At 40.5% G+C, this 22,198-nt stretch overlaps 2 protein-coding genes across 13 annotated transcripts in view; both read right to left on the bottom strand.

The window, feature by feature from the left end:
* The window catches only part of Plch1 (phospholipase C, eta 1), a 230,211-nt gene extending 229,538 nt beyond the window's left edge, over window positions 1-673 (bottom strand). For 2 of the 3 annotated variants that reach the window (XM_087622875.1, XM_087622831.1), the window contains exon 1: window positions 333-595. The gene's annotated coding sequence lies outside the window, so the exon portion shown is untranslated. Of the gene's footprint in view, window positions 1-332 lie in introns of all 3 variants that reach the window. The other variant, XM_087622850.1, reaches the window with a different exon arrangement.
* A 12,710-nt stretch (window positions 674-13,383) lies between these two features.
* Window positions 13,384-22,198, bottom strand: part of Miso1 (mitochondrial inner membrane subdomain organizer 1) — a 29,310-nt gene continuing 20,495 nt past the window's right edge. For 3 of the 10 annotated variants that reach the window (XR_015667726.1, XR_015667723.1, XR_015667728.1), the window contains 3 exons: window positions 20,134-20,626; window positions 19,492-19,651; window positions 13,384-15,444 (listed from right to left, as the gene is read on the bottom strand). Coding sequence is in view for 3 of the 10 variants with exons in the window: in NM_001399811.1 (NP_001386740.1) it covers window positions 20,225-20,626 (402 nt within the window). In the remaining 7 variants the exon portion in view is untranslated. 10 annotated transcript variants of the gene reach the window in all.

A 22,198-nucleotide genomic window follows, 5' to 3' on the forward strand; every position in this document is an offset into this window, starting at 1 on the left:
GGGTTCAGGGGAAGCGAACTGTGTAATGTTCTTACAAGAGTTTGAACAGCTTCGAAAGTAAAACCTTTCTTTCCTTCCCTCTCCCCCTTTCCCCTTTCCAATAAATATAGCATCTGTTATTTTCAACTATCCATTTTAAGTAAACTACAAATCAAATTGAGGAACAGGGAATGCAGGTTATAGGATGCTTTGTTATCCCTCTGTCTCTTCCAAATACCACTCGTTGGCATTAATCAACAAGCCAGTTAATTGTCAGTTTACCCGCTAGCGGGCTGGAGAAGCTAATGTGCGGTTAAAGATCGCACCGGCGGCAGAGGGACGTTTGCACTCACAAGTATTCCAAAGTTGACTAAAGATGAGATCTGAGCTCACTGACGGCGGAAAAGGAGTAGCGTGCTGCGGAGAGATCCGGTTTCGAGATTCCAGGACTTGCTTTTATCAGCCTTCATTCAACCTGTCCTATTGTTAGTTCAAAGCCTGACTGGCAGGAGGAACTGAGGACAAGACGCTCCGCGCACCTTTCAAAGTAAAACTTTCCTGCGGTAAGAAAGTCAGGAGCTCTGGCATGGCAGCATGAAGTTGGCAGGGGTTGTCTGGGCCTGGTGACAACATAAACAAAAGTCTTTTTTTTTCCCCTGAGTGAATTTGTTCAGGAAGTAATAAAGGAGAGCCTGAGATTGGAGGGATCACGAGTCCTCTTGACTGACGGTTGGGGGTGGGAGGAGGGATGCTCGGTGACCTCTCAGCGCAGATATAGTATTTCACCTTTTCATCCGTCTTAGCCGATACCATAGAAACAACCCATTTGTATTATTCAGCTCAACAGAGCCAATTACAATGTGACAGCAAAGCATCATGGGCAAAAAGAAACTTTATCCTGAAAGCTATCCTGGACTCTCAGAAAAAAAGAAAACAAGCCACCAGAATAGCTACAAACTGCAAGGAAGAATTCAGTTTAGAAAAGGAAATGCAAGGTCTTTTAACTTTGGAAGGGAAAATATTTAATTGCCTAATTTTTCTTTCTCTCTTTACCGACCCCCCCCCTTTTTCCCCTTTAACCAGATTACAAACATCTAATTTGCAAGAAATTAAGTAGAGTTGAGGATATAAATGTGAAGTATGCTTTGAGGACCTGAAATCGCCAGCACCAAATAAATAAATAAATAAATAAATAAATAAATAAATAGTAAATAAAGGGGGAAAGAATAAAGTTAGACAAGCATTGTCTGCCTCGAAAATGCTTTTCTCTGTGTAGAAAAGGCCTGTTTAGAGTTTCACTTTAGTGGTAATCACCATGGTGAATAGAAAAAAAAAGAGGCAAGATAATTAAGCTCCCCATCAGTCATGGTTATCCATCCTCTAGCCTCCTGTGTTTGTCTTTCTGGGACTGAAAGATCACAGATGCACGGGTTAAAATAAACTCAGACACGAGCTTCTTGACAACAGGCTGTGTATGCTATGCATTCTTGGTTTTGATGCTGTCTATTTCTGTAACACTGACGTTTAAAAATTTGAAACCATGCAACATTCCAAATACATAAAAACAAGAACGAGAACATGTAATACCTCCCTTCCTTCTTTTAGAAATATTTTATTGTCTCATTTGTATCGGTGTTTTGCCTGCTGCTGGATAACAGTTCTTTTCCAGGGGAATTGAACTATTCCATCCTTAGGAAACTCCTAGAGCAAGAAGGTAAACAACTCAGGAAGTCCCTGAAACTAACCAGATTCATTAGCTCTCTACTTATCTGAGTAAGTAATAAAAGTTGAGAGTCCCTCTCAGAGGAAATGAAGCTCAGACGAAAGAAAGACTCTCAGAGGAGAAAGGCTACAGAGACTCTGAGACCACAACAGCTATCTGGAAGAAACAGAAACTAGAGCTGCCTGCACTATGTTTAGACCAACTGAGGCACCCGGAAAGGACACTCTCCAGCCTGTTGAGCTGCCTGCAGGCTGTGCAGTGTGTTCCAGGTTCCCAGCTTTGTGAGCTGTCTCCAGTGCTAGGGTGGGTTTTGGTGATGCAGCTGTACGTGACTCATTTCTGCTTCTGCAAATAGTTCATCATCCTTATTCCTATAAGTAACCCAAATAAAACTTACCAATTTGGACTTTGGCGTTATCTGTACTTGTAGTTGTCACGGGCTTCCCATTTGGGATGAATAGATGTATGTATTGTATCTCTCCAAGAAAAGTATTGTCACACAACACCTGAATGTATGTCTTTTGGACCAAGTGCATCTCTGACGCTCTCTGAGGCTGGAAGAGTGTGTTGGATCCCCTGGTACTGGAATTACAAATGTTTATGGGTGCCGGGGATCAAATGGAAGTCCCCTAGAAAAGCAACCAGTGCTCCAGCCCCTCTTTCTGACTTCTAAAATAAACACTTAAGCTAGAACCCCATCTTCTGGTCCAACTCACTACCACCCTCTCTCTAAGTATTAATGAGTTAATGAGTTCATACACAAGCATGTATGTTTTGAAATTCATGCATTCGTGTGTATGTGTGAGTGTGTGTGTATGTGTGTGTGTGCTTTCATTTTGTTTTTTTTTTTAGACAGGGTTTCCTACAGCCCAGGCTAGCCTCAAACTCATTTTGTAGTAGAGGCTGTTCTTGAAGTTCTGATCCCCCCACCCCTCGTAATTTCCCCCAAAGGCTGGGATCATGGGTGTCTTTTAATGCAACTTTTCCAAAGTATTTTTTAAAAGCACTATGAACCAAAGAAAATGAAGTTCCATGCCTGTGATCCTAGCACTTAGGAAGCATAAGACCTGTCCTGAACTCAAGGCTAGCCTGATATACATAGTGTAATCCAAGACAGAGGGGTTACAGAGTGGCATTGAGACAGAGATAGAGACAGACAGAGATACAGAGACAGACAAAGTGATAGATATCATTGGTTAAAACAAGAAAATGTCATTACTTTGGTAACTTTGTGAAAGAAGGGGTGAGTTATGTTTCCTGGCTGTGACAAAGGGAGAGAATAATGACAAACTGATTAAACAGTGAGGAGTGAACAGCCTCTTTGACTGCATAGCTTCTTCCATGGTACCAGAGTCAACAGAAAAACAAAACAAATAGTACTTCCAATACCCGCTCCTCCCTGCTAAAAAGGAACTATAGAGAAAGAGCTCTACATTAGAACTCCTTTTACACCATGCCCTTTGTGGTGAAGTACCTTCCTAGCTAATCATCTCACGTGATGCAAGCAAGAATCTTTTACAGTAAGTCTTTCGCACTTTCCCAAGATGAAGGAATTTCTGCAGAGAATCTGGAGGTGAATCCCCCTGCTTCCCCAAACTAAAGGACCTCACCCCTACAACAGTCACAGAAAGCCATGTCCAGGGTCCTTAAATTCTTCAAAGTGGTAAAGGGACAATGAAAATGTTCATTTTTTTCTTCAGTCTCTTAGACTGGCAGAAGGCATCTTTCTTCCCTCTTCTCCTTCTAAGCTTTGGATTCTAAGGGATGCCTCTCATTAATTATGCTGGCAAATTTCTGCCAGGCCTCCCTTTTAAATAACTGCCAGATTCCTACATATCACTGCTGGCTGATATGTACACTGACAATCAGGATCACACAAAATCCTATAAGCAGTGTCTGACACACTGAAGGTGATTAATGTGCCTTGTACTAAGCCCGTTTGCCTGTGTATTGCAAAGGATTTTAAAAGAAAACTATGCTATTAATAAGTGTGTGTCAGAAGGAGATTTTCCCAGCTGAGCAAAAAAAAGAAAAAAAACCAGTATTTTTGATGCAGGGAACAGGGAGGTAGAAAAGAGCTCTATTTAAAGTACTCCATTTAACCAGCAATAATACAGAGTTATATCTGGGAGCAGGAGATAAACAACACCTCTATTTTAATTAGTGCACCAGGAAGTCAGAGAATCTGACTTAGGGGGCTTAACACAGAGGGGTCAGTTTCTTTTCAACACCTATTTCTCAAGAGCCTGCCAGGCCAAGACCAGCCCTAGGTCATCAGTCTTAGCTAAAGTATATATAGATAGTACATCGGAAGAGATGAGTAGTACTTGTCCTTATGGCCTGACTTCCTGTATTGTCCAAAAATTTTAAGAACAAATAATAAAATCTTGCATCAAATTACTAAGCATGAGAGATGTTTCCCCATATGTGGTCAACTATCATGTGAAACTCAAGATGGGGAGACACATGAGCAAGAAAGCTCACATGTGAGAGTTGGGTCTTGTGGTTTTCACTATTTATGGAAGGAGTTTTGACACATTTACAAAAGTAAAGTAGTATATTGAAGACTGTGTATTAGTTACTCAGTATAAACTATCAGATTTTGACATCTAGGATATAGTGGTTTGAATATGCCTCGCCCAGGGAGTGGCACTATTAGGAGGTTGTTAGAGTACGTGAGGTCTTGCTGGAGGAAGTGTGTCACTATAGTGGTGGGCAATGAGACCCTCCTCCTAACCATATGGGAGTCAACTTCTTCTAGCAGCCTTCAGATGAAGATGTAAAACTCTCAGTTCCTCCTGCACTGTGCCTGCCTGGGTGCTGCCATGCTCCTGCCTTGATGATAATGGACTGAACCTCTGAACCTGTAAGTCAGCACCAATTAAATGTTGTCCTTATATGAGTTGCCTTGGTCATGGGGTCTGTTGACGGCAGTAAGTCCTAACTAAGACAGCAGTTGGGGAGAGGGTCTGAAATGAGTAAATTCATGCATTTACATGCTTTTATAGAACTGTGATCTTCATTATGGACAGAAATGCATGTCTTCACAGTAACTAAATAAGACCAATGTATCTGAAGCCCTTTAGCAAAATGCCATCGTATTAGTCAGGGCTCTGTAGAGTCTATCTATCTATCTATCTATCTATCTATCTATCTATCTATCTACCTACCTACCTATCTATCTATCTGTGTCTATGGAATTGAGAATTTATTAGAATGACTTACAGGCTATAGTCCTGCTAGTTCAACAATGGCTGCCTATTTAACAGAAGGTCCAATAATTCAGTTGTTGTGCAGCCCATGAGGCTGGATATCTCAGCTGGTCTTCAGTATATACTGAAATCCAGAAGAACAAAGGTCTAATGCCAGTAAAGTAATGGACTTGCTGTGGATGTAAGGGCAAGCAGACAAAAGTCAAAAAAAAAAAAAAAAAACCAAAAACATTGTTCTTCCATGTACTTATATATCTACTACCAGCAGAAGGCACAGCCCAGATTAGAAGTAGGCTTTCCGCAGGAACCCAAGCAACAGAAACCAAGACTACATGGCACCATCGGAGCCCAATTCTCCCATCAAAACAAACATGGAATATCCAAACACACCAGAAAAGCAAGATCTAGTTTCAAAATCATTTTTGATCATGATGCTGGAGGACTTCAAGAAAGACATGAAGAACTCCCTTAGAGAACAAGTAGAAACCTACAGAGAGGAATCGCAAAAATGTCTGAAAGAATTGCAAAAATCCCTGAAAGAATTCCAGGAAAACATAAATAAACAAGTAGAAGCCCATAGAGAGGAGACACAAAAATCCCTGAAAGAATTCCAGGAAAACACAATCAAACAGTTGAAGGAATTAAAAATGGAAATAGAAGCAATCAAGAAAGAACACATGGAAACAACCCTGGATATAGAAAACCAAAAGAAGAGACAAGGAGCTGTAGATACAAGCTTCACCAACAGAATACAAGAGATGGAAGAGAGAATCTCAGGAGCAGAAGATTCCATAGAAATCATTGACTCAACTGTCAAAGATAATGTAAAGCAGAAAAAGCTACTGGTCCAAAACATACAGGAAATCCAGGACTCAATGAGAAGATCAAACCTAAGGATAATAGGTATAGAAGAGAGTGAAGACTCCCAGCTCAAAGGACCAGTAAATATCTTCAACAAAATCATAGAAGAAAACTTCCCTAACCTAAAAAAAGAGATACCCATAGGCATACAAGAAGCCTACAGAACTCCAAATAGATTGGACCAGAAAAGAAACACCTCCCGTCACATAATTGTCAAAACACCAAACGCACAAAATAAAGAAAGAATATTAAAAGCAGTAAGGGAAAAAGGTCAAGTAACATATAAAGGGAGACCTATCAGAATCACACCAGACTTCTCGCCAGAAACTATGAAGGCCAGAAGATCCTGGACTGATGTCATACAGACCCTAAGAGAACACAAATGCCAGCCCAGGTTACTGTATCCAGCAAAACTCTCAATTAACATTGATAGAGAAACCAAGATATTCCATGACAAAACCAAATTTACACAATATCTTTCTACAAATCCAGCACTACAAAGGATAATAAATGGTAAAGCCCAACATAAGGAGGCAAGCTATACCCTAGAAGAAGCAAGAAACTAATCGTCTTGGCAACAAAATAAAGAGAATGAAAGCACACAAACATAACCTCACATCCAAATATGAATATAAAGGGAAACAATAATCACTATTCCTTAATATCTCTCAACATCAATGGCCTCAACTCCCCAATAAAAAGACATAGATTAACAAACTGGATACGCAACGAGGGCCCTGCATTCTGCTGCCTACAGGAAACACACCTCAGAGACAAAGACAGACACTACCTCAGAGTGAAAGGCTGGAAAACAACTTTCCAAGCAAATGGTCAGAAGAAGCAAGCTGGAGTAGCCATTCTAATATCAAATAAAATCAATTTCCAACTAAAAGTCACCAAAAAAGATAAGGAAGGACACTTCATAGTCATCAAAGGAAAAATCCACCAAGATGAACTCTCAATCCTAAATATCTATGCCCCAAATACAAGGGCACCTACATACGTAAAAGAAACCTTACTAAAGCTCAAAACACACATTGCACCTCACACAATAATAGTGGGAGATTTCAACACCCCACTCTCATCAATGGACAGATCATGGAAACAGAAATTAAACAGTGATGTCGACAGACTAAGAGAAGTCATGAGCCAAATGGACTTAACGGATATTTATAGAACATTCTATCCTAAAGCAAAAGGATATACCTTCTTCTCAGCTCCTCATGGTACTTTCTCCAAAATTGACCATATAATTGGTCAAAAAACAGGCCTCAACAGGTACAGAAAGATAGAAATAATCCCATGCGTGCTATCGGACCACCATGGCCGAAAACTGCTCTTCAATAACAATAAGGGAAGAATGCCCACATATACGTGGAAATTGAACAATGCTCTACTCAATGATAACCTGGTCAAGGAAGAAATAAAGAAAGAAATTAAAAACTTTTTAGAATTTAATGAAAATGAAGATACAACATACCCAAACTTATGGGACACAATGAAAGCTGTGCTAAGAGGAAAACTCATACCGCTGAGTGCCTGCAGAAAAAAACAGGAAAGAGCATATGTCAGCAGCTTGACAGCACACCTAAAAGCTCTAGAACAAAAAGAAGCAAATACACCCAGGAGGAGTAGAAGGCAGGAAATAATCAAACTCAGAGCTGAAATCAACCAAGTAGAAACAAAAAGGACCATAGAAAGAATCAACAGAACCAAAAGTTGGTTCTTTGAGAAAATCAACAAGATAGATAAACCCTTAGCCAGACTAACGAGAGGACACAGAGAGTGTGTCCAAATTAACAAAATCAGAAATGAAAAGGGAGACATAACTACAGATTCAGAGGAAATTCAAAAAATCATCAGATCTTACTATAAAAACCTATATTCAACAAAATTTGAAAATCTTCAGGAAATGGACAATTTCCTAGACAGATACCAGGTATCGAGGTTAAATCAGGAACAGATAAACCAGTTAAACAACCCCATAACTCCTAAGGAAATAGAAGCAGTCATTAAAGGTCTCCCAACCAAAAAGAGCCCAGGTCCAGACGGGTTTAGTGCAGAATTCTATCAAACCTTCATAGAAGACCTCATACCAATATTATCCAAACTATTCCACAAAATTGAAACAGATGGAGCCCTACCGAATTCCTTCTACGAAGCCACAATTACTCTTATACCTAAACCACACAAAGACACAACAAAGAAAGAGAACTTCAGACCAATTTCCCTTATGAATATCGACGCAAAAATACTCAATAAAATTCTGGCAAACCGAATTCAAGAGCACATCAAAACAATCATCCACCATGATCAAGTAGGCTTCATCCCAGGCATGCAGGGATGGTTTAATATACGGAAAACCATCAACGTGATCCATTATATAAACAAACTGAAAGAACAGAACCACATGATCATTTCATTAGATGCTGAGAAAGCATTTGACAAAATTCAACACCCCTTCATGATAAAAGTCCTGGAAAGAATAGGAATTCAAGGCCCATACCTAAACATAGTAAAAGCCATATACAGCAAACCAGTTGCTAACATTAAACTAAATGGAGAGAAACTTGAAGCAATCCCACTAAAATCAGGGACTAGACAAGGCTGCCCACTCTCTCCCTACTTATTCAATATAGTTCTTGAAGTTCTAGCCAGAGTAATCAGACAACAAAAGGAGATCAAAGGGATACAGATCGGAAAAGAAGAGGTCAAAATATCACTATTTGCAGATGACATGATAGTATATTTAAGTGATCCCAAAAGTTCCACCAGAGAACTACTAAAGCTGATAAACAACTTCAGCAAAGTGGCTGGGTATAAAATTAACTCAAATAAATCAGTTGCCTTCCTCTATACAAAAGAGAAACAAGCCGAGAAAGAAATTAGGGAAACGACACCCTTCATAATAGACCCAAATAATATAAAGTACCTCGGTGTGACTTTAACCAAGCAAGTAAAAGATCTGTACAATAAGAACTTCAAGACACTGAGGAAAGAAATTGAAGAAGACCTCAGAAGATGGAAAGATCTCCCATGCTCATGGATTGGCAGGATTAATATAGTAAAAATGGCCATTTTACCAAAAGCAATCTACAGATTCAATGCAATCCCCATCAAAATACCAATCCAATTCTTCAAAGAGTTAGACAGAACAATTTGCAAATTCATCTGGAATAACAAAAAACCCAGGATAGCTAAAGCTATCCTCAACAATAAAAGGACTTCAGGGGGAATCACTATCCCTGAACTCAAGCAGTATTACAGAGCAATAGTGATAAAAACTGCATGGTATTGGTACAGAGACAGACAGATAGACCAATGGAATAGAATTGAAGACCCAGAAATGAACCCACACACCTATGGTCACTTGATTTTTGACAAAGGAGCCAAAACCATCCAATGGAAAAAAGATAGCATTTTCAGCAAACGGTGCTGGTTCAACTGGAGGGCAACATGTAGAAGAATGCAGATCGATCCATGCTTATCACCCTGTACAAAGCTTAAGTCCAAGTGGATCAAGGACCTCCACATCAAACCAGACACACTCAAACTAATAGAAGAAAAACTAGGGAAGCATCTGGAACACATAGGCACTGGAAAAAATTTCCTGAACAAAACACCAATGGCTTATGCTCTAAGATCAAGAATCGACAAATGGGATCTCATAAAACTGCAAAGCTTCTGTAAGGCAAAGGACACTGTGGTTAGGACAAATCGGCAACCAACAGATTGGGAAAAGATCTTTACCAATCCTACAACAGATAGAGGCCTTATATCCAAAATATACAAAGAACTCAAGAAGTTAGACCGCAGGGAAACAAATAACCCTATTAAAAAATGGGGTTCAGAGCTAAACAAAGAATTCACAGCTGAGGAATGCCGAATGGCTGAGAAACACCTAAAGAAATGTTCAACATCTTTAGTCATAAGGGAAATGCAAATCAAAACAACCCTGAGATTTCACCTCACACCAGTGAGAATGGCTAAGATCAAAAACTCAGGTGACAGCAGATGCTGGCGAGGATGTGGAGAAAGAGGAACACTCCTCCATTGTTGGTGGGATTGCAGACTGGTAAAACCATTCTGGAAATCAGTGTGGAGGTTCCTCAGAAAATTGGACATTGAACTGCCTGATGATCCAGCTATACCTCTCTTGGGCATATACCCAAAAGATGCCTCAACATATAAAAGAGACACGTGCTCCACTATGTTCATCGCAGCCTTATTTATAATAGCCAGAAAATGGAAAGAACCCAGATGCCCTTCAACAGAGGAATGGATACAGAAAATGTGGTACATCTACACAATGGAATATTACTCAGCCATCAAAAACAACGAGTTTATGAAATTCGTAGGCAAATGGTTGGAACTGGAAAATATCATCCTGAGTGAGCTAACCCAATCACAGAAAGACATACATGGTATGCACTCATTGATAAGTGGCTATTAGCCCAAATGCTTGAATTACCCTAGATCCCTAGAACAAACGAAACTCAAGACGGATGATCAAAATGTGAATGCTTCACTCCTTCTTTAAATGAGCAAAAAGAATACCCTTGGCAGGGAAGGGAGAGGCAAAGATTAAAACAGAGACTGAAGGAACACCCATTCAGAGCCTGCCCCACATGTGGCCCATACACATACAGCCACCCAATTAGACAAGATGGATGAAGCAAAGAAGTGCAGACCGACAGGAGCCGGATGTAGATCGCTCCTGAGAGACACAGCCAGAATACAGCAAATACAGAGGCGAATGCCAGCAGCAAACCACTGAACTGAGAATAGGACCCCCATTGAAGGAATCAGAGAATGAACTGGAAGAGCTTGAAGGGGCTCGAGACCCCAAAAGTACAACAATACCAAGCAACCAGAGCTTCCAGGGACTAAGCCACTACCTAAAGACTATACATGGACTGACCCTGGACTCTGACCCCATAGGTAGCAATGAATATCCTAGTAAGAGCACCAGTGGAAGGGGAAGCCCTGGGTCCTGCTAAGACTGAACCCCCAGTGAACTAGTCTATGGGGGGAGGGCGGCAATGGGGGGAGGGTTGGGAGGGGAACACCCATAAGGAAGGGGAGGGGGGAGGGCGATGTTTGCCCGGAAACCGGGAAAGGGAATAACACTCGAAATGTATATAAGAAATACTCAAGTTAATAAAAAAAAAAAGAAAATTAAAAAAAAAGAAATACTCAAGTTAATAAAAAAAAAAAAACATTGAAAATATAAAAAAAAAGAAGAAGAAGTAGGCTTTCCCAGCTCAACAGAATTGAATTAAAGGTATGTTTCCCCATCTCACAGATACAGTTTAGAAATACATTTTCCTACTTCAAATTAAGCAAAAGTCTCTCACAGTTGTACCCTTCCTTTGGGAATTTAAGTTAATTCCAGATGTAATTGACAACCAAGAATAGTCGTCACTACTAGGTACAAAATAAGCTCTCAAAGATACTAGAACTCCATTTACTGCGATCATATATAGAAATGCATTTGCTATGTAAGAGGAAGCGTGTTTTCAAGGCTCAACTCTTCCTGTTCTTGCCTGCACTTGTAGTATCTTGAAACATCTGTTCTTTAAATGGGATGTTCATATTCCTTCTACAACAAGACAATAGAATTATTTTCCCTTTTTATATGGCAATGTCCAAATTATTTTATTATTCATATGCAAATATGCATTTCACATTTTAAATATGAAGAAAAGACAGGAGATTCATTATACTCTTTGACTCTTGTGAATTGTGAAAATGCCTTTGAAGAACAAGGAAGGAAAAACACAAAACAGAAGTTTTCCACACCAACATGGCAGTTGTTCGATGTGGGTGGCAGAAACCAAATTTGTGTCTGCTAAAAGAATAGGAAGTGTTATTAATTAACTCATGAGTCACCAGCACACCACAGGGGCATGTGCAGGTCAGAGAGCAACTTTCAGGAGTCTTTTCCCTGTTTCCACAGTGGTTCTACAGATTGAACTCAAGGTCTTAGAGAATCTCCCCGTCTATCCCTGGATGGATGGTCTCAACTCCCTCTGTAGATGTGATGAGCCTCTAGTTTAGAGGGATCATGTTGTCTCCACAGTAGTGGAATTAAAGACTTGTGCCTGGACTGGGGCCTGACCCTCTAGCTTCATTTTCTTGTCTTGGTAAAACAGTGTGTCCTATGACTACTGGAAAAAGACAAAATAGTAGGTTTTGCTGAAAGTAAGTTCAATTGAACTCCAACTTTTCTTAAATTCAGCTATACTTTTCATAAGATTCTAGTAAAAATATATGCTAAAAAAGTGAACTCTCCTTTCCCCTCTTCTTTTCCCCCTCCTCCTGGAAGGACTGGAGTATTTTACAGGAAAGAAAAGTGTCTGAGAAGAACAGAACCCTTTCTGCAAGGGACCTCAGAAAGGTCCTCTGGGCTTTTTGTTTTCAGAAAGCCCTCCCACAGAGGCAGTCTCTGCTCTTGGGGCTAGACAAGATGTCTAGAGGAGGTACAGTATTCAGAATAACAAATGTTGAAACTTTGTAACTACATATTCTGTCATGGAATACACTGTGTCAATTCTGTGGTACCTTGATTACAGATAGCAATGAAAAACTGAAATAAATGTTGAAAGACAATGAAGAAAGTACTAAAACAGAATGGAAATGTAAAGTTTTGAAAAGCTATGGGAAGCAGTTGATGTAACACAAGGAAACCCTTTCTATTTCCCTTACATTTGGAATTCAAGGAGGGTGTGCCTTTTATTAACCAACACCTCTTTTGCTTTGTTTCCTTAACCAAAAAAGCAAATGGTCAGATTTTCCCACACAAACATAGTAAAGGTGAAAGTGCTGTTTAAAAAAGAGAGAAAGAAAGAAGAAACCATGTGTCAGTTTTATTTATTTACATTAGTTCCCCCCCCCCCCCCGCCTTATTTTCTGGTTTGAAAGCAGAAACCCAGGGCCTCAAACATGCTGGGGAAGAAGTGAAGTAAATGATAGTTTAAACTCACCATGGTTTTCCTTAAATGACCACTTAAAGAAAACTTTCAGACCATTTAAGGAAAACCAATCTTCAATCTTCAGTGTTTAGCATCATGGAATTTAAAGAGGAGACTTACATAAGAAAAATAGGTTCCTCGGGGCTACTGACATGACTCAGCAGTTAAGAGTGAGGGCTGGAGTCTTAGGAACCAAGTTTGTTCTCAGCACCCATATCCAGTGGTTCACAACTATTTTAACTCAAGCACTGGAGGATCCATACTTTCTTCTGGTCTCCACAGGTACCTTTGAGACTCAAGTGCACAGATTCATTCAGAGAGAGAGAGAGAGAGAGAGAGAGAGAGAGAGAGAGAGAGAGAGATAGTAGAGAGTTAAAAATGAATTAAAAAATAAAAAGAGCCCAGATACAGTGGCATGTGCTTTTAATCCTAGAACTCTGGAGGCAGAGTAAGGTGGCTCTCTGTGAGTTCAAGGCCAGTTTTGTCTACATAGTGACTTCCAAGCCAGCTATGGCTACTCAGCAGTGAGACCTGTCTCAAAAACAACAAACATAAAAGAAAAAGAGATTCTAACCAAAAAAGAAAAAAAAGGTTCATTTCATACTTTCATTCATGAATTTGGGGGAGAAGGTGCTTGGGATAAAACTGAGGCTTTATTAGGAAAACGAGGTTCATTTTTTTCCTCCAGAATAAACATACTATCTTCTGCCCCTGATATTCTCTCTTCTATCTCTTTTATTTTGTTGGTGATGCTTGCATCTATGACTCCTGATCTCTTTCCTAGCATTTCTATCTCCAGTTTTGTCCCCCTTTGAATTTGTTTATTGTTTCTATTTGCATTTTTAGATCCTGGATGGTTTTGTTCAATTCCTTAACCTGTTTGATTATCTTTTCCTGTAATTCTTTAAGGGATTTTTGTGTTTCCTCTTTAAGGTTTTCTACCTGTTTACCTGTGTTGTCTTGTATTTCTTTAAGGGAGTTATTTATGTTTGTCTTAAAGTCCTCTAACATCATCATGAGATGTGATTTTAAATCAGAATCTTGCTTTTCTGCTGTGTTCGGGTATCCTGGACTTGCTGTGGTGGGAGAACTGGGTTCTGAAGATGCCAAGTGGCTTTGGTTTCTGTTGGTTATGTTCTTGCACTTTCCTCTCACCATCTGGTTATCTCTGGTGTTAGCTGGTCTTGCTGTCTTTGACAGTGGCTTGGCCCTTCTGCACTCTCAGGTGTGTCAGCACTCCTGGAAGTTGAGCTCTCTCCCAGTAGGACACAGGCACAGAGGGCTGTGGCTCAGGTTCAGCTCCAGGTGCAGATGTTAACTGGAAGGATCCTGTCCCAGACTGCTCCTTGGCTCCTGGATCCTGAGGTTTCCAGGTGGGTGTCTCAGAACAGAAGTGTTGGTTCCACCTGTGCTCTCCAGTGTGTCAGCACTTCTGGGAGACCATTTCTCTCCCAGCGGTATTTGAGCATCAGGGGTTGTGGCTCAGGGTCAGCTCAGGGCACAGACAGACCTTTGTCTTTTTGTTTTAAGACAGTCTTGATAAAGCAGGATAGACAGACTCAGGTTCAATTGTCGAAGACAAAGTTGCTCTTTGCCCCAGAGTCTGGCTGAACCTGTTCATCAGCTGACAAGAAAGAATTTCAATAAGCAATTAACTGTTTAAGGCCTTGGTGCCTTCCCATATGCAAACCTCACAAAAACTTGCCTTGTGCAACACAATTGGCTTCCAGTTTTACCTATGGAGATACAATTCTAAGGCACCTCTGGGGCCACCCTATAATCTCATTTATTTAAAAAGGATAGAATATGGGGTGGGGTGTTCTTAGCAACCTTTGAGATATAACCCATTAGTCACCAGAATAGTATATATGTCAATGCTAAGGCATTCTCCCTTGAAGAGTCCATGCTCACACTTGGGAGCATCTCATTCCCTGTGTATCTCTATGTGCTTTAAGTTGTAATCCACATGATAGAAGGACAGAATGGACTCCCACAGGTTGTCCTGTAGCCTCCACATATAATAGTATGTTCTTGTTCTCTCTCTCTCTCTCTCTCTCTCTCTCTCTCTCTCTCTCTCTCTCTCTCTCTCTCTCTGTCTTCCTCTCTTCCTCCCTCTCTCTCTAATGTGTATGCACACAAACACACATACTGGATAGCTTTTTTTTTTTTTGGTTCTTTTTTTTTTTTCAGAGCTGGGGACCGAACCCAGGGCCTTGAGCTTCCTAGGCAAGCGCTCTACCACTGAGCTAAATCCCCAACCCCACTGGATAGCTTTCTAACAGAAAAGGAAAAGATCATCTGGGTGTCCTATGGGAATATGCATCTAGTAGCCCAGAACTGGCAGTTCTGGATCATGTATACATGTACATTTTGTGTTCTTGGGTGTTTCTCTTTTACTTTGATCACCATTAATCATAATAAAGTTGATGCTGTTGTCAATATTTCACAGGCAAGAAGTAAAATATTGGGCCTGGTGGTGCATGCCTGTAATCTTCTATTCAGGAGTGGAGACAGGAAACTCAGAAGTCCAAAGTCATTCGAAGAAATATACCAAGTTCTAGGCCAGCCGGGGATACATGATCTGCTGTCTCAACAAGCCAGCAAACAGTTGGACACGGTGATCTGTTCCTGGTTTCTGGCAACTGAAGCAGGTTAGGTTCGGTCAGCCACTGGTCCTCAGTATGCTGGATGATAGCTGGGCAATGAGGAAAGACAGACAGATGAGATTTATCTGATGCAGTCACGTTTGGCACAATAGATAAAGGAGTCTAATGACCCAAGTCCGTCCAGAGCACTGACAAGAACTTTCTTTCTTCTTTAGTTATTTTTGAGACAGGGTCTCTCTACATAACCCCAACTATCCAGGAACTTACCTAGTAGGCCAGGCTGGCCTTGAACTCAAAGATATGCCTGTCTCTGCTTCTGCTAGGATTAAACCCAGCAGAAGCTTTGGTTTAAATTAAGGACAAGAGATATGTATAATTAATGATCCTGGTCAAGGTGTGGTCGCACTGGTTATTGCCTCAGTTATGTTCAGGGTGGTCCAGAGTGGATGTTGCGGATTGAGAGAACAAAGTGGACTTCGGGAGATTGTGTCTGCTTCTGGGTCAGCATACGGAAGCATAATTGCCATTGAGTGTGTGTGTGGGCAGGGGGAGTCTTTGCCATGAGGTTTTTCTCTACTTGGAATCCACGGTAACTACAGATTTAGAACAATGACTTATCTCTGTCCCCTCTGCCTTAAAGGTGGATGAGATAGGTTGGACAAACACTCCTTGAATGATTACTGTAATGACTTGAACAGTTAAGCAGACGACCCAACCTAAAAGAGACAGGCATGAGATAAAGGCGCAAATCAGGCTTTCACAGAGTTTCATGTTGTCTGTGGGTCCAAGTGAACAGGCAATGGTTTTACCAAAAGCAACTATCTATAAATGAATGCTTGGCCACAGCTTCAGGGGCTGCCTCCCTCAAGGCATCTGTGGGACCGTACCAGTGGACGGTGCAAGCATGTGGGGAGTCCAACAGACTGTTCACAGAAACCGTGTACAAGGAAGCCAGAACAACAGGTGTCAAATCACCCTCTTTTCCAACATATTTGCTTTGTCATAGAAAAATAAGCATTAGAAGCTGTGCTTCCAAAAAGAATAGTAGGATTGGGAGTGCAGAGTTGGCTCAGCAGTTAAAAGCACACACTGTTCTTGCAGAGTTTGGGTCACAGCACCCACATCCGGCAGCTCACCACTCCCTATAATTCCATCTCCAGGAGAATCTGATGCCTCCACAAACACCGCACACATGTACATGCCCACAGACAGACACATATAAACATAATTTAAAATAGTAATAATAAATATTAATAAATGGTAGTAATATTGATCTTGAATGTTTAATACTTTGTAAAAATGTCCTAACATCCTAGGAGTGATATGCCTATTTAATTTGTTTCAGAATGAATATCTCTGGACCTTCTAACAGGAAATGTAAGCCAGAGGAGGCCAGAGATTCATACTCCTGTTTCTGCACTTTTTTTATTTTGCTGTTGGTTTGTTTTTAATTTCTTTCATCTTAAAATATTGAGTGTATCTAGGTACAATATTTCAAAATGTCATGTTTTGCGTCGTGGCAGAAGCAACTAGTACAAAGGAAACAGCTTTGTCCAGCAATCTGGGCTAATTGGGACCTTTTCCAAATAGGTGTTTTATAGCTAGCTCCAGAGACAAACATCCAAGGTGTCTGAGGTTATCCAGTATATCTTGGCTTTTGTACTATCAAATGAACTGGTGTGTTAGCACAGACCAGTGATAAAGCCAATAAAGTAGATCTGTGGATCCAAAAGAAAACTGCCAGCCAATGAAATTTCTCCTCCAGAGACCACAAGACCTTCAAGGTGTTACTACTAGGTAAAGAACAAGAAGTCAGCCAATGGAGTCCATTTAGGGATGTTCCTGCTCATTGTTCTATAAGTTCCCTGTATCAAGAGGAGATTACACTACGTGAAGTACCTGAAGAGCCTGCTCTTCCCATGTCATACTCGGAAAGACAACAATGTAGTAGCTAAAACGTCAGATGCCACTGAATTATATGTGCCAAAATGGAAAAGACTAGAATGTAAGAAATTAAATGTTAAAAGCAAGACAAACCCTATTGAGATATTAAGAGCAGGAAACAAAAACTAAAATATAGCTTTCTACTAAAAAAAAAAAAAAAAAAAAAAAGGAAGGATGCAAAACTACATCCACCATCACCATCTACACATACAGACTCTTCTGAATCTCAGGGAACTCAACAAAAATAAATAGTGCTTAATGTCTACAGACTCGAACCCTCTTCTTAGGTTTTAACAAGGAGTCAGTTAGCTGCTAACGCTAAGTACACAGCCTAGACTCTGTGGTGGTTTGAATGAGAATGAGCCCCCCAGGCTTATATGTTTGAATACCTTGTCCACAGTTGGTTAAAGTCTTTGGAAACTATTAGGAGGTGTGGCTTTGTTGGAGGAGGTGTGCCACTGTGGGTGGGCTCTGAGGTTTCAAAAACCCTTGCCATTCCCACTTAGCTCTTTGCCTTGTGATTGTGGGGAAAACGTAAGCTCTCAGCTACTGCTCCAGGACTATGAAGGTCTGCCTGCTGCCATGTCCCCACTGTGATGGGCATGGACTCTAACCACTTAGAACATGAGACCCAGATTAAATGTTTTTTTTATAAGTTACCTTGGTCATAGTATATTGTCAATGTTGAGGTCTGTGTCCCCAGCATAATTGTAGCCATTTTGTTCAATATCCTCCAGCTATTTCATACCTTTGCTGTAATATGCCTGCCAGTCATTGACATTGAAAAAGAACTTGACTTCAGCAGGGTCTTGCTAGCATATACCCTGTTATGTTTTGTATGTTATGAGGCTTGATAATCTTAAAAAATCCCACAGCTATAAGCTTCAGGTAGGATCCACCAAAGTAAAGGTCAATACGCACTGTTACAGCTAAAGTGGCTTAGTCAGGGCTGACCTCTCAGCACTTTCAGCACTTGTGTATGAGCTCATTGTGGTTTTTGCACTTTTAGCCTTTATAAGCTGACATAAAAAATGTTCAGGGTCGTAGCCTCAGCCCCAAAATTCTAAGCTACGGCCCTCTAATCAATCAGGCTTAAGGTATGTGTTCAATAAACTATCCCTGTCTAAGATCCGCATTTGCGTGGTTTGTGGGGTGACTCTTAGACCCCAACAGTACAAGGTAACAGAAAAGTTACCAAGACAGTCTCCTATAGTATGCATTCTATCTGAAGCCAATTCTCCGGGCCTTCTAGGTCTGACTTTTCTTAGTATCACAATTTGTTTCTGTTTTTGTTTTTGTTTTTGTTTTTGTTTTGTTTTGTTTTTTAATTCTTCTTGGCTGGGCATGGTAGCTCTTAGGAGGCAGAGGCAAAGGTAGGTAGATCTCTCTCTATGAGTTCAAAGCTACCTTGGTCTACATAGTGAGTTCCAGGCCAGTGAGGGCCATGCAATGAGACTCTATCAAGACCACAAAACAAACAAAAAATAAAAGACAAAACAAAACAAAAAACCCCTTTTGCATAGATTTTCAACGATGTTAGCCACTTTAGCTGGCAGTACAAACCTCGAATAGTGTGGTCTAAAAATGAGGCAGACTAAAATCTCATGCAATAGCCAATTTTATTCAGAGCCTCAGACAATTTATACTCTGGGGGTTAAGAAAAGTCACCTGAGTAAAGTTTACAATCACAAGGACATGTGGCAAAAACATGTTTTTCCAAAGAGGCATATAAACAAGTAACGCTATCCAGTTGTAATGAATACTCTGGAGTGAGCTCACTCCTATCTGCAATACCTGGGAAGGGCATGAAAGCACATTTTATACACAATTTTGTGTTTTTGAAGAAACTTAGGTCACAAGACTCTTGTTTTCTTGGAGTTTTCTCACAAGCATTCAGAATTTCCCTCGAAGGACTCCATTGTTAGACCAAGTCGAAACAGTAAGCAAACTACTGTTGGGCTTGTGAAAGAGGCTTACTTTGTCAGGAAGATTTTAATGCATACCTTAAAGTGGTTTGGGGGTGTTTTTGCTTTCATTATTTCTGATTTTTAGATAAAGTCTCATACTAATTAGCTCAAACTGGTTTTGAATTCAGTATGAACCAGGGATAACCTTGAATTCTTCTCCTCCAGTCTGTACTTACCAAGTGCTGGGATTACAGGTGGTGCCACCACACCCAACTTGAAACTAACCTTACTGTCAAAGCAGTTTACTCTCTTGGGTACTTAGGAGTTGGAAGGCAGGGTAGTTCAAGAATTGGTGAGTTCAGGGGCTCCGTGATGTCCTAAAGATCCTTCCTTTCTGTCCTCTGGGTTGTCCTTCTCATCTTTGTCTTAAGGGCAATCCTCTTATCTAAGAACAGAATGAAATTAGCTGCATTTATTATGAGGAATGGTGGCTGTACCTCTTGGATCAGTGGTCCTAATTCAGGAGTAACTGGAAAGATGCTTGAAGAAAAAGAGTGACCTCAGAAAGAAAATTTTTTAAAAAAAATTCCTTTATTATAAAGTTGATAAAATTGAAAAACAAATGTTAAATATGGGCTGCCCCAAACCACTAATAGAAGTCAATACTTAAACTTACTCTTCAGACATTACCACTGTAGGGTTGGTAATAAAACTCAGTAATGGTGTGCTGCAGACCAGAGTGCCTGAGACCCTGAGTTCAATTCATGGCACTAGGGGGCAGGGAGGAAAAGATAAAGGCAAAACATAAGTTCTACAATATGTACATCCTTCTACCGGGTAACATTCACAGTGTGCCATTCTTTCATTGATGCTGATGTTAACAATGGCTATAATGTGTAAGTACCAGGAGACGGGGATTATGATCACCTGAGGTAATTCCCATTTTGAGTCAAATGAAAAGTGCTCTCACAGCTCCAGGGCACTCTTCAGGGAGAGCCACTCCAGACTTCATGGAGGTTCATCCTTTCCTCCGAAAGTGTAAGCGGCTCACGAATTCTCTGAGTTTCAGAACTAAAGAGTAGTTGCCCATGTTGTCCTTCCAGCTTCCGTAAGCCCTGCGAAACCTGTCGTAATGACCCTCTTTGGTGGCGCTGAGACCCGGTCCGGCTGTTTTTAAATCATTGTCCTTTGTCCATCTCTCCCTCCAGGAATCTTTCAATTTTCTAAAATAACTTTCTTTTTCAGACTCTTCCTTCCAGATTCCTTCTCCTTTCTTTAAGGCTGTCAATTCAGCTTTAAGCAACTTTCTGTGAATTTTCCAGTGGGTTTTTGAGTCGTAATTTAGCCCTTTAACAAGAACGGTTTTGCCCAAGCCTCTTCTCAAAATCTCCTCATTCAGATTCACATTAAAATATCCACCCTTGAATAAAAGAGGAGGAAACTGATTACTTAGGAAGTGACTATTATTATTATTATATCCATACTATCTGATTTACCTTAAAATGCAGCAATTTTATTTTTCTAGAGACAGCAAGAAAAGAAAAAAGAGAAAACAAAACAAAACCACCACCAAACACTACAAAAAATAATACCACCCCAAAAACACATAACACAAAGGTCACATGTTTGTAATCCTAGCATTTGTAAGGCTGAGGCAGGAGGATTACTTATTTACTCAAGTCCAAATTGAACTACAAAAAAGAGATGCTGTCTTGAACAAAGCAGTACCAACAATAAAACAGGATGTGGAGGTGCCCAGCATCCATGCAAAAAGCTAGGCATGGCAGTTTAGGCTCATAATCCCAGTGCTGGGAGGCAGAGACAGGCGAATCCCTGGATGTCACTGGCCCGCCAGCTGTTAGGGGAGTAGGTGATCTCTGGGTTCAGAAAGAGAAAATAAAGGAGCAGGGTAATGAGGAAAACACCTGACATCAAACTCTGGCCTCCACATATGCACACACAAGAGTGCACACCTGTGAACACATATGAACCTCCCCTACTTTTATCCTCTTGTAGTAATTGTCGTCTCTAAGGCTTACTGCCTCAGTCTGCTAACCTAGGCCTAGTCCTGGAAGCTTCTAGTCTCTGTACAATCTTATCTAGGCCTACACACATACTTATACACCACCACCACCACCACCACCACCACCACCACCAACAACAACAACAACAACAACAACAACAACAAAAAGGTTGAAGACCTTAAATCAGCTATTTTTTTTTCTTTTTTTCGGAGCTGGGGACTGAACCCAGGGCCTTGCGCTTGCTAGGCAAGCGCTCTACCACTGAGCTAAATCCCCAACCCCTAAGTCAGCTATTTTTAAATTGAAAGATTTGATTTCTTTTTTTAAAGATTTCTTTATTCATTTTATGTATATGAGTACACCATCACTGTCTTCAGACACACCAAACGATGGCATCAGATCCCATTATGGACGGTTGTGAGCCACCATGTGGTTTCTGGGAATTGAACCCATGACCTCTGGAAGAGACCTCTGCATGGCTCTCTTAGTCTCTGAGCCATCATCTCTCCAGCCCAAGATTTAATTTTTTGATATAATACATTCATGCAAGCCTTGTTCAAAGTCAACTGATTCTCATTGATCTCTAATGCAAAGAAGCATAGAAATGACGAAATATAAAAGCTATTGGAGCTGGAGAGATGGCTCAGTGGTTAAGAGCACTGACTGCTCTTCCAAAAGTTCTGAGTTCAATTCCCAGCCACCACACGGTGGTTCACAACCATCTGTAATGGGATCTGATGCCCTCTTCTGGTGTGTCTGAAGAAAGCTAGCTACAGTGTATTCATAACCATAAAATAAACAAATAAATCTTAAAAACAAAACGGTTACTTTTTTTTAAAAAAAAAGTGCTATTAACTCTCTTGGCTATGTAGAGAGAAAATGAAGCACAAGATTTGCACAATGAGAGCCATAGCAAAATAAAGTAGACTAAAAACTAACAGGTGAACAAGTTGCAATGAACTGAACAG

This window comes from Rattus norvegicus, chromosome 2, assembly GCF_021556685.1.
Source record: "Rattus norvegicus strain SHRSP/BbbUtx chromosome 2, alternate assembly SHRSP_T2T, whole genome shotgun sequence".
NCBI lineage: Eukaryota > Metazoa > Chordata > Mammalia > Rodentia > Muridae > Rattus > Rattus norvegicus.